The sequence below is a fragment of the Babylonia areolata genome, chromosome 23, assembly GCF_041734735.1.
Source record: "Babylonia areolata isolate BAREFJ2019XMU chromosome 23, ASM4173473v1, whole genome shotgun sequence".
Lineage (NCBI taxonomy): Eukaryota > Metazoa > Mollusca > Gastropoda > Neogastropoda > Buccinidae > Babylonia > Babylonia areolata.
Genome location: NC_134898.1, coordinates 39983760 through 40002112, shown reverse-complemented (window position 1 = coordinate 40002112; position 18353 = coordinate 39983760). Strand labels below are relative to the sequence as shown.

Sequence of the window (18353 nt, the reverse complement as noted above, 5' to 3'; positions counted from 1 at the left end):
GCTGGCTGATGAATGTGTTACAGTTCACGTAGTCCACCCCCTCCTTGCCCTTTAACAACCCCAACAAATCCTCACCCTTCCCAAGTTCCTTCTCCCATGAAAGCGGTCAGCACAGCACAGGTAGCAGGTGATCCATCATATTCAGGCCAGCCTGGAAGATTTGTTATCTCTTCTCACCCATCTGTCAGCTGGGAAACCCTGTAGATGGTCCTCGTCCTCCCCTCCCCCCTCTCCCTCCCTGCACCACCCACCCCTTGGCTATCTTCTGCCTTACCAACATAATGCACACCCCCATTCCTTGAACCCTTTTCCTTGTTTTCCTTTCGGACTCCCCCTGAGATCTTGACAACCCGCCAGCCAAGGGTGAAGTGAAAGTGAAGGAAGGGGCTTCCATGATGGTGGTGGTGGTGTAAGACAAACATGGCCAGAGACAGGACAGGTCATCAGGCTGTGGGGTCTTGTCGTTCCCATTGGGGGGAATCATGTTGGTTCACCTGACATTGAGATTGGGGGAGAGGGGTGGGGGGGAGGGAGGTGTGAAAGAAAAGGGTTTGGTGATACTGGGGAAAGGGGTGTGTAGGGGTTAATAATGGATAGCAGGTTTTCAGTTGTTCACTGGGTCCATCCCCCCACACAGACCAGGGTATCCTGGAACAGTCTTGGAACCAGAAAGCATGTACATTGACAAATATGGTATTGATGTAAAGATGATCATGTTTAGGTTTCATTTGTAGCACAGACTGAGCTCAGTGCAGTGCTTAATATTAGGAACATGTAGGTTTTGTTTTTAACGGGAGATGCTCAATTTCCGTGTCCTTTTTTTTTTTCTTTTTTTTTCTTTTACGTCTCTAACAGTACTGGTAGACTTTTTGTCCACCCTTTAGATTGTTTGGACAGCTGAAAGCTTTCTCTTGAAATTCTTTCTCAGCGCTCATTTTCAACACCTTTTTCTTTCCCTGTCCCTGTAATTCTTGGATTTGAATAAATCATTTGAATCTGTTCTATGTCTCTTGTTTCCCTGTACCACCTTGATATTGCTTCTGTATCTCTTTCTCTCCCTCACTCCCAGTCTCATCTTTTTATCTGAGTGTATATCTCTTCCTCTCTTTCTGATTCTTCCCCCTTCCTTGATACCGTCTTTTCTGTGTGGTGGTTCTTTGTTTTTAATGAAAGTGGTGTTTGTTTCTGTCATACGTGTTGTGTGAATGCATGTTCTGGACAGTATACAAAATGTTATTCATTGTAAGAAATGCTTGTCTTTCATTCAATGAAATTTTGTTTCATGATTTTTGCCTTGTTTGTGTGTTTTTTTGTTTGTTTGTTTTTAACTGAAGGAGATCAGTCTCTAGCTGTTTTGTGTGTGTGCGTGCGTGCGTGTGTGTGTGTATGTGTGTGTGTGTGTGTGTGCTTCTCTGTCTGTCTCTCAATGTGTAACACTAACATTGTGACAGTGTTTCTTTTCTTGTGCAGAAGAGAATTCTCTTGAGACTTTGTTGTTGTTTTTGAGAGTTGAGCTGTGGATCCATCCTGAATCATATACATCCATATTATATAGTGACCCATACTCTTGGTCTTTCTGTCTGCCTGTCTGTCTGTGTCTCTCTTGTTCTCTGTCTGTGTGTGTGTGTGTATATATATATATATATATATATATATCGTCTCTCCCCACTCTCTGCAACTCTCCCTCCCTTTAAACTGATGGGTTTTGCTAACAGCTTGGGAGACTGGGAAGGTCCACACTTTGACGACTGGTGGACCTGATCCTGCTTAAAATAAGCAAACTAATGATGTCAAATTTTCAAATTTCATTCCAGCTGGAATAGAGTGACCAGACCGGCCAGCCAGCAAGCCAGCCATGTGGCACACAAAGTGCAGGCTGCTAATGATGACATTGTTCTGTTTGAATGTTGACTTTCCCTGCCACAGCCGGAAGGAGAGGATGAGCTGAAGAAAAAGCAGCTGATGGAGCTGGCCATCCTGAATGGAACGTATCGTGATCAGAAACAAATCCCCATGATCCACCCTTTACATCCTCGTAAGTGCTCCCCTATGTGTCCCCCCCTGCCAACCCATCTCCATATCACCATCATCATCATCATTGTCCTGATCTAATGATGGTGAATGTTAACCCTCATCTGCTGTTCTTTTCTCTTTCTCTCTCCCCTCTTCCCTCCTCCACACACGGGACCTCACACAGCCTGACGGGGAAGATGATTTAAAGAAGCGGCAGCTAATGGAGTTAGCCATAATTAATGGAACTTATCGCGATACCACAAAGCCCTCCGCTGCTGTATCGCAGGCTTCGGCGTCCAGTCGTAAGTTTGTGCCGCGTCTTGTGCTGCAGCGTATTCTTCTTGTGTGCGGTGTTTTTTGGCTTCAGATTCCAACTTTCTTTCACGTTTTTCCAGTGGTGTTTTCTTTTTCCATGGGGGGTCCCACTGGCCCTGGAGTTGTGTAGTCACTGCGGCATGAGAAACGTTTTGGCTTTAGTGGATTGTTTGGGTTTTCACGCTTCAGACTTTTTTTTATCCTTTTTTTTTTTCATCTTAATCTTTAACTCTTTTATTTTCCCTTTTGACTATACATTCAGATATGTTTCTTTCCTTTTTTCCATATGTTACAGTCTACCACATGTATTTTATTTGCGAGACAGATCTCTGGTTTTTGTCTTGTTTGCTGTCTTTAGTCGTTTTTGTGTAAATTTGCACTGTATTTCTTCACCTTTTTTTTTTTTTTTTTTTTTTAAATCTCAACGAGGTGTTTGTGGTTCATACTGCTTCACTCAAGCTGTCACAACTGTATCAAACTGCTTCATGGTCCTCTAAAATTTTTCACCAGCGCATGTTTGACAATCAGTTTCAGTAGTACTGCATTTGCATGTTCTTGATGTAGTGTTTGGATCTCTGTCTTTTCTTTTTGCCAACGTCCCATTTAATGAATGCATACTGTACCAGTTTATCTTTGCAGCAAATGTTGAAGACTTAAAAATTCTGTTCCTATATATTTTGTTTGCATATATATATACATATATATATATGTGTGTGTGTGTGTGTGTACAAAGCCTGTTAAGAAACACAGACACTATGAGTATGAGCAGCACAGTTGCACAACATTTAATTTTTCTTTTGCACACAGAAGTCTATTTCTACTGTCTTCTTCCGAAGGCTTCCTTGTAACATATTGCCTGGGCAATTTTATTTTTCCTTCAGAATGTCCCTGACAAATATGCTTGCATAACTACAGTGAACAACAATCACTGGTCTTGTCTGTTACCACTGAATATTTTGCTGAGCTAAATTTAATTTCCCTTCCATTTAACTAACTTATTTCCTACTGGTGGTGTTATGTAAACTTAAGCCTTTTATGTTTTGGAGGTTTTTTTTCTCAGCTGATCCCTGTGTTTGAGGTGCATGTGGTATTTTTTAGGGGGTATGTTTTTTGAGAGCCAGTTTGTGTGTGCAGAGAAAATGGTGAAGGGAAATTTTATTTTGTATGATTCTCCATGTATGGAAGAGAAAAGAGCGATTATTGCTTGAACTTTGTAGTCATTGGGATGTACCGAGTCTTGGGGAGAGCCAGGTGGTATTCACAGATGATGTATTGGGATGTTCACACACACATTGGTGTTGTGCTTATATTTATAAAGCAAGTTCCGAAGTCAGTCTTTGGGGGAGAAAAAGAAATTGGAGCAGATCTTATGGATTTGCTTTCCCCGACTCTTCTTAACTCCCCAACTGAATATCCAAGAATGAAATGGATTCTTGAAGCTGTTATGAACATGATTTTTTTTTATAAAGTGCCTAGGTAGTGAAAGTAATGCAAAAAAATTGGCCAGATATGGAAGACATCAGAAAACTATCATCTACTGTTTGTGTTATCTTCAAATAGTGTAGTGGAACTAAGTGAGTGGGTTACTGTGTGCCAGAGGTGTCTTTTTCTCTTTTTTTTTTTTCTTCAAGTTTTAGATATCACTGGGAATCATGAAATGGAATCATGGATTATGATTCATAATCAAAATTATTTAATTTTCTCCTTGTAGTTACAACTACTATGACAACTACTTCTACTATGATGATTATTATTTACAACTCATTCCAGATAGAGCAAGGAATAACTTTTATTTTGTCAGGATGACTCAGACCATCATTTGTCGTGGGTTTTGATGACATGTTTTTGTCTAGTCAGTCTCGATATGCAAATAGATTTTGATTTCATTTTACTCCATTTTATTTTGTTCTGCATAAATATTGAAATAAACATGGCAGCAGTCAGCAGAAACGTTGAACACAATCATGGAAAACTAACTGCAAAGGTTTCCATTATCACTAATGAAAGACAGCTTTTTTTTTCTCTCTCTCTCTCACTTTGATTTTCTCAATAATTTATTTTCACTCACTAAGTGTTCACCCCTTCTGTGATTTTTTTTTTTTTTTTTTTTATAAATTCCCCTTTCACTTTTTTTTCCCCAATTTATTTCATCATTCAGTTTTAAATGTTTAGTTAACATCACACAAACATTTGTAAGTATAACTGTTGATGGTCCACCTTATTTAGTTACTTATTTGTTTGTTTATTTTAATTTTTTCATGTTGTATCCATGCTTCATTTGTCAAGATGGTATTCAGCTTTTTTTTTTCAACTTACTTGTGGGAGACTGATCATTAAAAGGACTAGCTATCATCACCCTACATTTGTAACAAGGAATTCATGATCTCATGTTTTGCTAACCCTGTGTGCAGATACAGGAGAGGGTTGTTCTGTTTGGGGTGGTTTTTTGTTGTGGTTTTTTTTTGTTGTTGTTGTTGTTGTTATTGTGACAATTTGTCCTTTTGTGGGGTGTGGGGGCGAAGGATGTTAAAGGGGTATGCGGCTTCACAAGTTAAAGTAATTAAAAGTTTGTTTCTTTTCTGTTGTTTGTTTACTTGTTTATTTGTTTGTTTGTTTTCAAATGTATGTATGTATCTGAGTGGTATTCAAACTATGGGTTTTCATTCGTTTCATGTGAACAGTGTCTTTTGATTCTCTGGTATCTCTCAACAGTTACATCTCATTTGTATGTTTTAATGGTATTTTCTAAGTGAACCATGAAGAACTGTTCTTGTGGAATCATAGTAAACAGTTCTTTTTTTCTTTTTTTCTTTATTTTTGTTGTTAATATGGAACTTTTCTTCTTCTTTTTTTTTTTTTTTTTTTTTCCAATATGGAACTTTACATAATCATTCAGTGTGATTCATCCATTTGTGATCTGGCACAGATTTACCATTTTAAGAAATTTGGATTGTAAAACAAAACAGGTGAAACGAAGTTCATGACATGGTGTTAAATACTTAAAACAAAAATTCCAGTGATACATTTTAGTGTTATTGTTTGTTGGTTGTTGTTTTTTTTATGATAACCCAACCCAATTGAAAAGAATAGATGTTGTTTTGGTGTCAGTCCATTTCTTAACTGGAAGAATGATTTTTCTATTCTGTTATCATGTTTTTCTTATGTCATTTATTGACTTTTATATTATATACTGTTATTTTTAAACTTCATTATGATTCTCACTGTCATTTGAGGTTTTCTTTCGTTTATTTCTCATTGATTCTCACTGTCATTTCTAACCTTGTGAGGTTTTCTACATTTATTTCTCAACTATGTTTTTCTCAACAGTAGAATTTTAACTCTATGATGTTTCTCTACTGTTATTTCTCATCTATGGTGTTTCTGTAGTCCACTGTTGTTTCTCATTTCTGTGATGTTTCTCTGCTGTCATTTCTCAACTCAAATGATGTTTCTCTACAGTCATCTCTCAACTCTGAGTTTTCTTTTACTGTTATTTCTCACCACTTTGAGGTTTCTCTACTGTTGTCCCACCCCCACCGTGGCACAAGACATGGACACTGACCATTCACCTTGTTGTTGTTTGTCATCTCCCGCTCCACCACAGATGCCCACCGCTTCCTGGCCCAGCCGCTGCAGCTTCCCATGCGGGCGGCCACGCCCTCCCCGGCCGGAGCCCCCATCATTCTGGCCCCCCGCCTGCCCACCCCTGTCTCCCCCATGGCCGTCAGCAGCGCCAGCATCATCAATGGGGCCCCGCCCCCGCTTATGTCGCCACCTGGCGAGGGGGGCCTGATGATCAACCCCTTCGAGCACCACATGCCGTACGGGCTGACGGCTGCCCCCACCATCCTGGAGTACCCCCACCTGGACCCCTCTGGGAGTGCCGGTATGTTTCTGAGGTGAAAGGGTAGCATTTTGACAATCAGCGCTGGTGACAGAATGTCAGCGCTGGTTTGTTTCTGAGGTGAAAGGGGTAGAGGTGTTGACAGGGGGGATCAGCACTGGGTGTGGTGGTGTGAAAGGAGCATTGTTGGCGACGATATGTTTAGAGGTGTGATGGATCAGTGATGGCTATGTTTCTGAGGTGAAAGGGTTAGAGTTTTAACATATCAGCGCTGGGTATGGTGGGGAAAGAAAGATTGTAAGTGCTGGTTTCTAAATTGAGAGGGGAGCGTTTTGACAATCAGCGCTGGGTGTGATGGTGAAAGAATGTCAGCGCTGCTTTCTAAAGTGAAAGGGTAGCATTTTGACGATCAGTGCTGGGTTGTTTCTGAGGTGAAAAGGTAGCATTTTGACCATCAGTGCTGGGTTGTTTCTGAGGTGAAAGGGTTCAGAGTTTTTATGATCAGCGCTGGGTATGATGGTGAAAGAAAGTCTGTCAGTGCTGGTATCTAAAGTGAAAGGGTAGAATCTGGCACTCGACTTTAGGCTAGGGGTTGGATTGTTCATTTGGATTTTTTTTTTTTTTTTTTTCTCCACTGGTGGGTGGGGTTGATTGGGAGGGTTTTTTGGTAATCACACTCCTAAGTTGTCTTTTTTGTTGTTGTTTCCCTGAAAGTCCCAAGTTTGATTCCTACCATATCCCTCTTACCCCTTTTTGATTAAATGCTTTTCCAATTTAAGTGGGGGTAGGTGGGGGGAGGGAGAATTGATGTCTTATTTGTTCGGTTTGTGGTGTTTGGAGATAAATGGACTGCCGCGGTCATCAGTGGAGACTCCTGACAGTTAAAAAAATTTTTTTTTTAAATTTATTTGGATAAATGTAATAGAGCCTCTATGTGTCGTTGTTGTGGTAGGAATGCCGATTTGAGGGCATCCTTCGGAGGGTGTGTAACGAGTGTAGTTAGTTAGTCAATAAGGTGTTTGCTTTACAAGTGCTGTAGATCAGTTTTTGGCACACGCACCCACCACCCACGCCCCTCCAATCCCCCCTACCCAGTCCCCTTCTCCATTGTTCCCTTCCTCCCCCCTCCCTGTCAGCACTGAATTGTTTTCTATGCTATGCTGAAAAGGTTCAGGGCCAAGTACGAAGCTGAAGTCCGTTCTTTTTTTTAATTTTTATCTTTTAATGACTTTTTTTTTTTCAGTCTGTTAAATTGCAAAGGTGTTTCGGTGAACCTGATCATATTGTTGATTTCAATGGCAAGTGGCCCATACATTTTGTGATTTTGATTATTTTATTGTTGTTGTGCGTTCTCTTTTTTTTTCCATCTTTTTCTCTTATTTTCTCGCTCTCTCTCTCTCTCTCCCTTCCTCCCTCCTCTCTTTGCCTCCTCCTCTCTCTCCCCCTTCTCTCCCCCTTTCTCTGTCTCTCTCTTATCTATGTATACGTTTGTAGTAGGGAGGGTGTGCAGACCCACTGTTGTCTGATTTTTATGAAGGTTCCCTGGTTATTTTTAGCTAGAACTGCGTGCACATGCGTGTCTCCATTTCCTGTTTATCCAGGTCACTGAAAGGCTAAAATTTCATTGTGGAAATCACTTCTGATGAAAGGATTCTGAACACTTTTGGTGACTATTTTTGCAAGTTAACAAGATATATTTGGTTTTAAAATTACACCCATCATTTTCTTTAGTTTTCTCTGTTTACTTTGAGCTTGTTTCTTGTCACATCTCTGCCCTTACGTATTCGAACTGATCCATTTATAAACTCTGCCAAAAAGTTGTCCGAACAAATGCTGTGCAAACTTCAAGAAGCCAGTTTACGGTGGTGGGCTGTCCATAACGTCATATGACCTACTTCTCGCTCTGCAAGCGACAAAAGGTCCAACACAAAAGCGGGTCTGCACACCTTTCCTGATATCTTCCATTTCCGTCCTGCTCTCTCTTCCCCTTTTACTTTCACTCTGTCTCATGTCTGTTGACAAACATTTCACGGTGGTGTCCTGCAAGGTGACAAGTGAATACATTCCATAATGAACAACACCAACAGGAGCACACAAAGAACACACCACTTTGTTGAGCGAAAAATTTGGGCATGTCCCTAGGTGGGTTTTTTTTGTTTTTTTCACGGGATGGGTTTTTTTTGTGGGTTTTTTTTGTTTTTTTTGGTTGTTTTTGGGATGGATCGGAATCGAACTGGAGATGTGGGCTGGTTTCCTCTGCCAGTCGTCGTGGTTTCCTAGAACACCGCCTGAGACTTTGTTCCTTTACTTGTGTTCTTTTTTCCCCCGTGGTCGCCATAGTGCAGAGGGGAGACCTGGGTAGGAATGTCCTGGAGAGAGCGTAGCTGTCAGACTTTATCGAAGCAGTGTAGTGCGTTACCTGGATGTAAATGTTGATGGGAATGTGGCAGTATCTGAAAAGGCTTTTTGCTTTTGAAAGCAGTGGATGGAAAAATTTGTCAAAGGAAAAAATTACAACTTTCTAGCTTGTTAATAAAGAGTACAAAAGAGTTTACATAAGTGCAGTGTTGTTTGGTCATGGATTGAACCGTTTCTCAAAAAAAGTGCTCTCGGTCGTCCATGGTAATGGGCTCAACTGTGTCACAAAAAGTGCTTTGTCTCTCATACTAATGGGCTGAACTATGTCATGAAAAGTGCTTTGTCTTCCATGGTAATGGGCTCAACTGTGTCACGAAAAGTGCTTTGTCTTCCATGGTAATTGGCTGAACTGTGTCACGAAAAAGTGCTTTGTCTTCCATGGTAATGGGCTGAACTGTGTCACGAAAAGTGTTTTGTCTTCCATGGTAGTGGGCTGAACTGTGTCACGAAAAGTGCTTTGTCTTCCATGGTAATGGGATGAACTGTGTCACGAAAAGTGCTTTGTCTTCCATGGTAATGGGATGAACTGTGTCATGAACTGAACTATGTCATGAAAAGTGCTTTGTCTTCCATGGTAATGATATGAACTGTGTCATGAACTGAACTATGTCATGAAAAGTGCTTTGTCTTCCATGGTAATGGGCAGAACTGTGTCACGAAAAGTGCTTTGTCTTCCATGGTAATGGGCTGAACTATGTCACGAAAAGTGCTTTGTCTTCCATGGTAATGGGCTGAACTGGGTCACGAAAAGTGCTTTGTCTTCCATGGTAATGGGCTCAACTGTGTCACGAAAAGTGCTTTGTCTTCCATGGTAAAGGGCTGAAGTGTGTCACGAAAAGTACTTTGTCTCTCATACTAATGGGCTGAACTGTGTCATGAAAAGTGCTTTGTCTTCCATGGTAATGGGATGAACTGTGTCACGAAAAGTGATTTGTCTTCCATGGTAGTGGGCTCAATTGTGTCACGAAAAGTGCTTTGTCTTCCATGGTAATTGGCTCAACTGTGTCACGAAAAGTGCTTTGTCGTCCATGGTAATGGGATGAACTGTGTCATGAACTGAACTATGTCATGAAAAGTGCTTTGTCTTCCATGGTAGTGGGCTCAACTGTGTCACGAAAAGTGCTTTGTCTTCCATGGTAATGGGCTGAACTATGTCAAGAAAAGTGCTTTATCTTCCATGGTAATTGGCTGAACTGGGTCACGAAAAGTGCTTTGTCTTCCGTGGTAATGGGCTGAACTGTGTCATGAAAAGTACTTTGTCTTCTATGGCAATGGGCTGAACTGTGTCACGAAAAGCGATTTGTCTTCCATGGTAATGGGCTGAACTGTGTCACGAAAAGTGCTTTGTCTTCCATGGTAATGGGCTAACTGTGTCACGAAAAGTGCTTTGTCTCTCATGGTAATTGGCTGAACTGTCACGAAAAGTGCTTTGTCTTCCATGGTATGGGCTGAACTTGTCATGAAAAGTGCTTGTCTTCCATGGTAATGGGCTCAACTGTGTCACGAAAAGTGTTATGTCTTCCTGGTTTTCAGGTGGTTGTGTATCGAGGTAATGTTTGTTTATTTGGGGCATGGACAATCCCTTCCCGAAGTGCTTTTCTTTCTTTATCAATTGTCAGAATGTCTTTCTTCTCGCGTCTATGGTGAACTGAAGCATTCTTTTGTTGTACATTAATTTTCTTTGTCAGTTTTTTTCATGAAATCCTACATTCTAGTATGGCGATGGGCCAATTTTGATGATCTCGAAATGCGATTTTTTTTTCTTCTTTTGCTGATATCTTACTCGTTTATTAGTAATCGCTTTTTTTTTCTCTGTTTTTTTTCATTATTGCCATCATGCGAGGATGGTACCACTGAGTTTTTGACCAGCAAGTTAAGCTTTGTTAGTTGCAGTTGGTTGTGGCTTTTCCCTGGTGTGATAAGTGTTTGTCTCCGTGGTAATGGGCTGAACTGTGTCATGAAAAGTACTTTGTCTTCTATGGCAATGGGCTGAACTGTGTCACGAAAAGCGATTTGTCTTCCATGGTAATGGGCTGAACTGTGTCACGAAAAGTGCTTTGTCTTCCATGGTAATGGGCTAAACTGTGTCACGAAAAGTGCTTTGTCTTCCATGGTAATTGGCTGAACTGTCACGAAAAGTGCTTTGTCTTCCATGGCAGTGGGCTCAACTGTGTCATGAAAAGTGCTTGTCTTCCATGGTAATGGGCTCAACTGTGTCACGAAAAGTGTTCACTGTCTCCCTGTTTTACAGGCTGGTGTTTGATGTATTCGAGGGTAATGTTTGATTTATTTGAGGGCAATGGACATCCCTCCCCAGGTCTCTTTCTTTACATGTCGTCGTCTTTCTTCCGCAGTCTTTGTTGAACTGAAGCAAGTTTCATTTTTTTGTTGTTGACATTATATTTTTCTTTTGGTCATGTTTTGTTTCGCATGAAATCCAACATTCCTAGATGAATGGCGATGGGCCATTTTTGAGTGATCTCAAATCCAGCGATTTTTTTTTTCTTCTTCTTTTGCTGATATCATTACTCGGTTTTTATTAGTAATCGCCTTTTTTTTTTCTTCTTTTTTTTTTTCATTTCATTCCATCATGCAGACGGAATGGATACCACTGAGTTTTTTTTGACCAGCAAGTTTAAAGCCTTTTGGTTGAGTTGAGTTGAGTTTGTGCTGCTTGTTTTCCTCTTGGTTGTGATAGTGTTTTCTTTTTCGTTGGAGATAGCTTTCCAGGCTTCTAGATATTCCTCTTTTTTTTTTCTTAATACCAGTTCCAGCTAAATTTTTGTTCTTTTAAAAAAATATATATATATTTTATTTTTTTTAAGGATAACAGTGTGCTTAGTGATTGATTTTGGGACACTCCTGATTCTAATGAGCTTTTTTCTTCTTTTTTTAAAATTTCAAGTGTGACTTTTAAGTACTGATAAACAGCTTCTATCCCCCCACTATGCTTTTTTATCTTGTGAATTAAAACAATAATCGACAGCCCCCCATACCATATTTTGTGTTGTTTTTTTTACTCATACGGATTAAGCATTTTAACTGAGAAGCTTTTGCAGATAGTGGCTGCAAGTTGTTAAGCGTGTGAACATAGTTTTTGCAGCAAACCACAGGTCCCTTCCCTCCTGGTGTGTTGCTTTTGGCTTGTGTGTGATGTAACGTTTTAGCCAACATATATCAGTGTGATAGGCTATATATTGTTTGTTGAACAGAAGCATTTGATGATAGCTTTTACTTAATAAGTGTGATCAGTCAGATAGTACAAGCCTTTTCGTAAGTGAAGTGCTGATATTATATTATTTTAAACCTAGGTGCGGGCACAATCATGATTCAGATTACCCCACCCTCAACCCCACCCTTTCGTATTTTTCGTTGTTGTCTTTTTGATACTTGAATTTATCATATCTGTGTTGTGGCTTGAAAGATAAAACATACACAAACCAGTTAGAAATGAGCAAAGATATTTATTAATATAGGTGAATAATAGGTTATCATATGGGTGGCGAAGGGGTGAGGGGGAATCTAAAAATAAGCATTAATGATTAAAAAGAAATAGAAAGATTTGACAGCCTTGACTGTCTCTATATTGAATTTTCCCTGTACGTATTAATAACCAAGGAATATGTCTTCATAATTGTTTTATAATGCTTGGTTCTGTTCACCAAGGATCAGAAAGAGATTACCTGGTATCTTCAGTTGTCAGTATTGAAGCAGTCGTTTTGTTTCAGTCTTCATCATTTTGTATTTGTATTTATTTTTATCACAACAGATTTCTCTGTGTGAAAAAGGCATAGATATTAGCAAACTTTTTTTCTGTTAGATCATTCAGTCGAGTCTCTTTTTTGTAAAAATTTTTAGTTTCATAAAATCTTTTGATATAAACCTTTTGAGACTTGTGTGATAAAAGTATTTTTGTTTGTTTTTTCTTTTTGTGTATGATTTTTAGAAAGATTGAGGAAATTTTGAAACAAATCCTAAATGCATAAAAAAAAAAATAAATTAAAAATAAATAAATTATTGCAAGAAGTATGAAACACAAGAAAAAATACAAAAGGTGGTAATATTTTCCAGCCACCCCCTCATCCCATGATACGTTTGTACAAAATTTTATCCTTGCTGAATCGGCAGTGTAGTGACATGTATTTGTGGGAATAGCAGCTACTAATTTTTATTAATCAATGAATAAGTAATGCATTACAATAATGTAGATAGTTTTACCCAGCGATGAAGTTGATAAATCTAACCAACCAGTGTCCTCTCACACCGCTAACTTACAAAGGTAATGGCATGTATTGTGAACAGTGGTAATTTATGAACACTTGTTGACCTGTTAAGTGCAAATATTTGACCTGTGATTGGACGACTTCAATCATACAGTCCCTGTCGGTAGTTATATACGCATTTGAAATACAACACGGTTTTTTTTTTTGGTTTAGTTTTTTTTACTCTTGAAAAGAGTTGAGAGTGGAAACAGTTTTACGGTTTTACATGCGTTTTTTTGACGTGTGATATATGACCTCCGACATGATGGTTTGGACGGTTGCCACTGGCTTTGCATTTACATTGAATACACCTCAGATATAACTGTATATTTTTATTTTTTTATTTGTTTTTATTGAAGCTACGCATTGAGATTTTTCTGCTTTGTTGTGACAGCCTGTGGACCAGATTCTGTCACGGTAGATGCGTTGATTGTACAGGTTATTGTTATGGTTTTTTTAATGGCACAAAGATTCATGACTGATTCTTTTGTGATGGTGGTTTTTAATATATACTGGGCAATGTAGTTGAGAAGTAAGGTGTGGATTGTTTCGTACTGAAATATATTTATTCACAAAGGGTTGTGCTCTTTTTTTTTTGGGGGGGGGGGGGGGGGGGGAGAAAAAAAACAAGGTGTTTTAGAAGTATGTTGTGTAGGGTTAGTATGTATTTAAGTGGTGGCTTTAGTTGTTTTGTGGGTTGGTGTGTGTGTGTCAGGTGTGTCTGTGTGCTTGTATTGTGACATTGTATACTGCCTTGTTGATGTTGTCTTGTTAGCTTTGGCATTTGAGCTTTACGCCTGAGTCGTACAAAAAGTGACCTTTTAACTTTTAGAAAAGAATATTATTTATGTTTTATTTGTTGGCGTTTGTACATATTTATCAATGTGGGTTATTTGAGTGCCTTTATCAAGTAAATTTGAACTGGAATTTCCTTGTGAGGGACATGGTAATTGTTCGCTTGCATTGTCTTTCAACCTTTTTCTGTTTTAGTGTCAGTTTTTGTTTGTTTTTGTTTGTTTTTTCTTCTTCGTCTCATTTGTCTAGTAAATTGTGGCATTATCAGTTATCTACACACTCATTAGTGATTTCTATATTATCATAAATCTTCAGTGTTCTTAGTTGTACATTTTCACCAGCTTAACAGATATATATCTTTCTTCTCCAGCTTTTGTGTAAATTACATGTTACCCAAAGTCTGTGACTGGTACATTATTTATTTTGAGCTGTCACTATGGAGCAAAAGTGTCCCAAGTTTGCAGCAGGAGTGCATTTTAAACCATTGTCATTAGTGTCTTTAAAGCAACATATCTGCTGTGTGGTCATGGTTTAGTGCACCCAGGAAGTTTCATGATTTGTGTTGATAAGAATGTCTTTTTGATAATCTGTTTTTGTTGGGGGTTTTTTTTTCATGTGGATGTAGGAATACCCATGCACATGTGTTGATGTGAGTGCTTAGCGAACGTACATGATGTGTCAATTTTGCAGTGTTTGCCCATGCTGACTGGTGTTTTATAGGTTTTGGACATTTTGTAGGTGCCACGCCGAAAATCCGGAGAACGTTAGCAGGCGTGCGAGATCACCCTTACAACAGGGTCACGCTGTCCTAAATAGGTGTGCAGGTCAGTGATAGTTGTGACTTGTCTTGTTCCTAATGTGTTCATTCTTTCCACAGAGGTTTGCACGTCTTCCAGGGTCTTCCCACGCTTTGTTGTCAACAAATTATATACTCCTCTGCTTACATCTTGTAAGGAAAAATACAAGGAGCAGAGCAGCCTTTTTCCTTATTTGAAAAAGGCAGTCAGAATACATAGCAATGCTGTACATCCCTTGACATGTGCATACAGCAGCAGTGTCAAATGATGGTATTATAAGGACAGATCTGGAACTTCTGTTTTAGGGGACGTGTCTGGATTTGTTCCTATGCAAGTGCCTTATATTTACCAGAGTGCTGCTAGCTGAATGGGAAGTGTAAGCCTTGACTTAAAGTTGTGTACCTTATAAATGAAGAGAGTTACTTCTCTCAGTTGTGTGATACTTGACTCTTCTGCTGTTCTTCAGCACAACTTCTATGCAAATTTTATGATGTCAGCATTGTCTGACAGAATTAACTTTGCTTTCTTTTTTTTCTTTTTTTCAACACATCTATGCAAATTTTATCTATCAGTATTGTCTGACAGAATTAGTTTTACTGTCATTCTGTTTTTGGCATTTACATATTTGCAAGTTTCTAGTTGCATTATTGGATGCAGGAAGTTTCACAGCTGTCTTTTTTTCTTCTTTTTTTTTTTCTCTTCTTTGCAAAAACATCTGTTCAGATTCACCTTCAGCATAAGAGATGAGGGAGATAAGATGATTCAGTAGTGTGGAGTTACATTGTGAGTGTGCACTGGACACACTCACCTTCGCTGACAGCGGCTTTGTGTCTGAACATGGAAGAGAGCCATCCGGAATATTTCCAGTGGTCAGTCATGTCAGAACCATCAGAGACAGGCTTACCTGGTTTTCTCCTTCCCAGTCCTGTGTGTGTGGTGGACAGGTTCCTTGTATCTCTGATGATGAAACACTGACGCATTGCTCAACGGAATGTACATGTAAAAGGTTCGTTTGTAATTCACCGTGTACATGCATGTGAGAAGATGGTGTGAAAGTGACATTCACACAAAACGGTGATAATTAAAAGGAAGCATTTAAATGGGTTGTGTGTAGTGTGTGTTGCGGGTGAGGTGGAATCAGTATTGAGGGTATTTCTCAGTGTTACTGGAAAACTCTTGCACAAGCAGGGGTGGGGGGGAGGGGGGGGGGGTTATGAGGTCATGAAATCTCCATCAGTGAAAGTCACACAGTTGCAACACATGGAGAGAAGGTGTGTTTTGGGGGGTTTTTGTTGTTGTTTTTTTAGACATTGGGAGGGGTGGGGAGAACATGAAAGATGATCATCCAAATCGCATATACAAATTCAGCTTCATTCTCTTGGAAAGAATCTCAAAAATTTAGGAAAAGGATTTCTGTGTTGTCCATTACTATAATGGACTGATCAAGTCATTGCTTTTTTCTTCACATGTATGTATTGGTTTGGCAGCGGCTAGTACTTAATTTTGAGGTTTGTTTAAAGAAAGAAACACATCACCAAAGATGTAAAACTGTGGATATGATACAATTACCTTGTTTTTATGCGAGTATGACTGAGCTTCCTTGACATTTTACCATCTTATTTTGGTTGTGTTGTACTTTTTTTTTAATTTGTTTGTTTGTTGTTTTTTATATAAAAAATGCCTTAGCTACGCTTTACGCGTGTTCTTCAGATGTGGCTTATTTTGACAGATTTGCGTTTGGTCAAATGCTCAGCTTTCGAGCCTGATTTTTATGTGAAATCCAAAATGTTCAACTGTGCAATTGTGTGTTCAATGTAGTGGACATTTTATTTCAATAAATAATGGATACAACAACGTATTTCTGTTGTGTTTAGTTAGATGTTTATGAGTGATAATTGCTGATATGTTGCATTGCATTCCAGTTTGTTCCTTTCTCTTTTGTCTTTACATTCTTTGCATATCCAACAGACTGCATTCAGTTTTCATTTCAAATTCGACCCTTTCCTTTCAGCTACACTTCCCATTCACAGTTTTAATTTCAAACTTGACACTCCTTAAAATTCATATTTCATTCAGATGTTCATGAGAGATACAGTTTTTCAGCATACACACACACACACACACACACAGTCATCGGTTTACGTCAGAGAGACGTGTTGAAAGGAGATTGCTTGTGGTCCTGGGGCACATCAACGAAGGTCGGGGAATTCTTTAAATGTTGAACTAAGAAATTGAAAGACTGACAGACATTGTGACATCACAGTTCAGAGACTCCAGAATAACAAGACTGAGGGGAGGGGTGGGGGGGGGAGGGGGGTTATTGTGTTGTTCTCGTTGGTACTTGTTTCAGTATATGTTTAAGTGTTTTTCCGTCATTCCATTATTCATATTCTTCTTTGAACGAGCAGCAATCAAGAATCAGTAATTGTTTGGTGATGGGAGGGGAGACGTCTCAACCTTTGTGTTTCTTTTGCGTGTTCTCTTGTCTTAGCTTTCAGTCGAGCTCTGTCCAGTTTTCTTTTGTTGTTTATTTTGTAACGCATTTCCGTGCTCCACGGCTTTAATTGCTAGCTCTGTACTGTGTGGGGGCACTTTGAGCAGCGCGTGTATCTCTACTCACCGGTTCCTCTGTGTACTTCACTTTTAACCACCTGTTGACTTGAGCACTGCTGTCTCTGTCCGTTTAATGCCGCATGCTTCAACCAGATCTGTGCCCTGGGATTGAGCTAAAGGCATGCCCTCAGTCTGCCACTGTTTATTGTTTTCAAGAGTTAATTACCTTTGGCGGTTGTTTTCTGAACTTTTAGTGTGGTTGTTTTTTTGTTGATTTTTTTTATGTTAACTCGTTTTCTCTTTTGTAGCTGATGACTGTGTGGTCTCGTCTCTTGCAATATTTGACAAAAAAAACGAAAACTGTCAAAACTTTTCTTTCCGCCTCCATCTTACCCTCTCCTTCTTCTTCTGTGCATAGTGCTTATTGGAAGGGTTATTACTGTGATTCATTAATAATTTTATTTTCCATTATGTATGTGAATGCTGAATTTGATTAATTTGCCTCCTATGATGATTTGTAATAATGTCTTTTTCATTTAAAAAAAAAAAAAAAAAGAAAAAAAAAGTATTGACTAACCTAACACATTTTTATTTCTTTTTTTATTTTTCATTAACCCAGCTGGCAACTAACACGGTCACACACAGAGTGCGAGCGAAGCGAAACGAAACGAACAGAACCCCCTGTGCCTTAACTGAGCTGGGATGGGCCAGAGGGGGAGGGAGGAGGAGGAGGCAGCGGCGGGGCTACCACTACCACCACCCACCCACCCTCCCTTTGGTGTACTCCGCAGTATCTGCCTTGCCTTCACCTCGTACTACTTCTCCTACTATTACTACTACTACTACTGCTACTACTACTACCACTCCTCTTGTCAGTATTGTGTGAGGGGGAGGAAAGGGGGATGAGGGGGGGCTGTCTGGGCCAGCCTACCATTACCACCACTAACCCTCCCCCTCCCCCCCACACCCCCTCCATCTATGTATACCCCTTTTGTGAGTGAGTGACACCATTAACAAGGATCGCTCGTGGAGATAGGAGGGGGTGGCCAGGAGGGAGTGGGGGTAAGGAACCCCCATCATTCTCATCAACTGCCACCGATGCCCCCTCCCTCCCCTCCACAACAACCCCCCCACCACCCCTCTTGGCCGCCGCTGGTGGGGCGAGACACCAGCTAAGTGCCTGTTGTCTTGTGTCGCTGGCTTCCATCATCGTCGACACTTGTGTGTACCGTGGTTGTGTTGTAATTCTGCATAATTCACTCTTGTGGTGGTGTACCATTCAGGTAGCCTCCCTGAGCGATTTTCTGAGGTGGTTGTGGTGGTGTTTTGCTTTTGTGTTGTGTTGTGTTGTGCTGC

General features: G+C 39.9%; 1 protein-coding gene across 3 annotated transcripts in view; it reads left to right on the top strand.

Moving 5' to 3' along the window:
• LOC143297832 (KH domain-containing RNA-binding protein QKI-like) overlaps window positions 1–18348 on the top strand; it is a 49578-nt gene extending 31230 nt beyond the window's left edge. The window contains exons 5-8 of one of the 3 annotated variants that reach the window (XM_076610347.1): window positions 2198–2315; window positions 5933–6214; window positions 14386–14471; window positions 17617–18348. In XM_076610347.1, the coding sequence (XP_076466462.1) occupies window positions 2198–2315; window positions 5933–6214; window positions 14386–14459 (474 nt within the window). In that variant the 3' untranslated portion in view covers window positions 14460–14471; window positions 17617–18348. Of the gene's footprint in view, window positions 1–1926; window positions 2036–2197; window positions 2316–5932; window positions 6215–14385; window positions 15638–17616 lie in introns of those variants that run through there. The other 2 variants (XM_076610346.1, XM_076610348.1) reach the window with 2 other exon arrangements.
• Window positions 18349–18353: the final 5 nt, after the last annotated feature.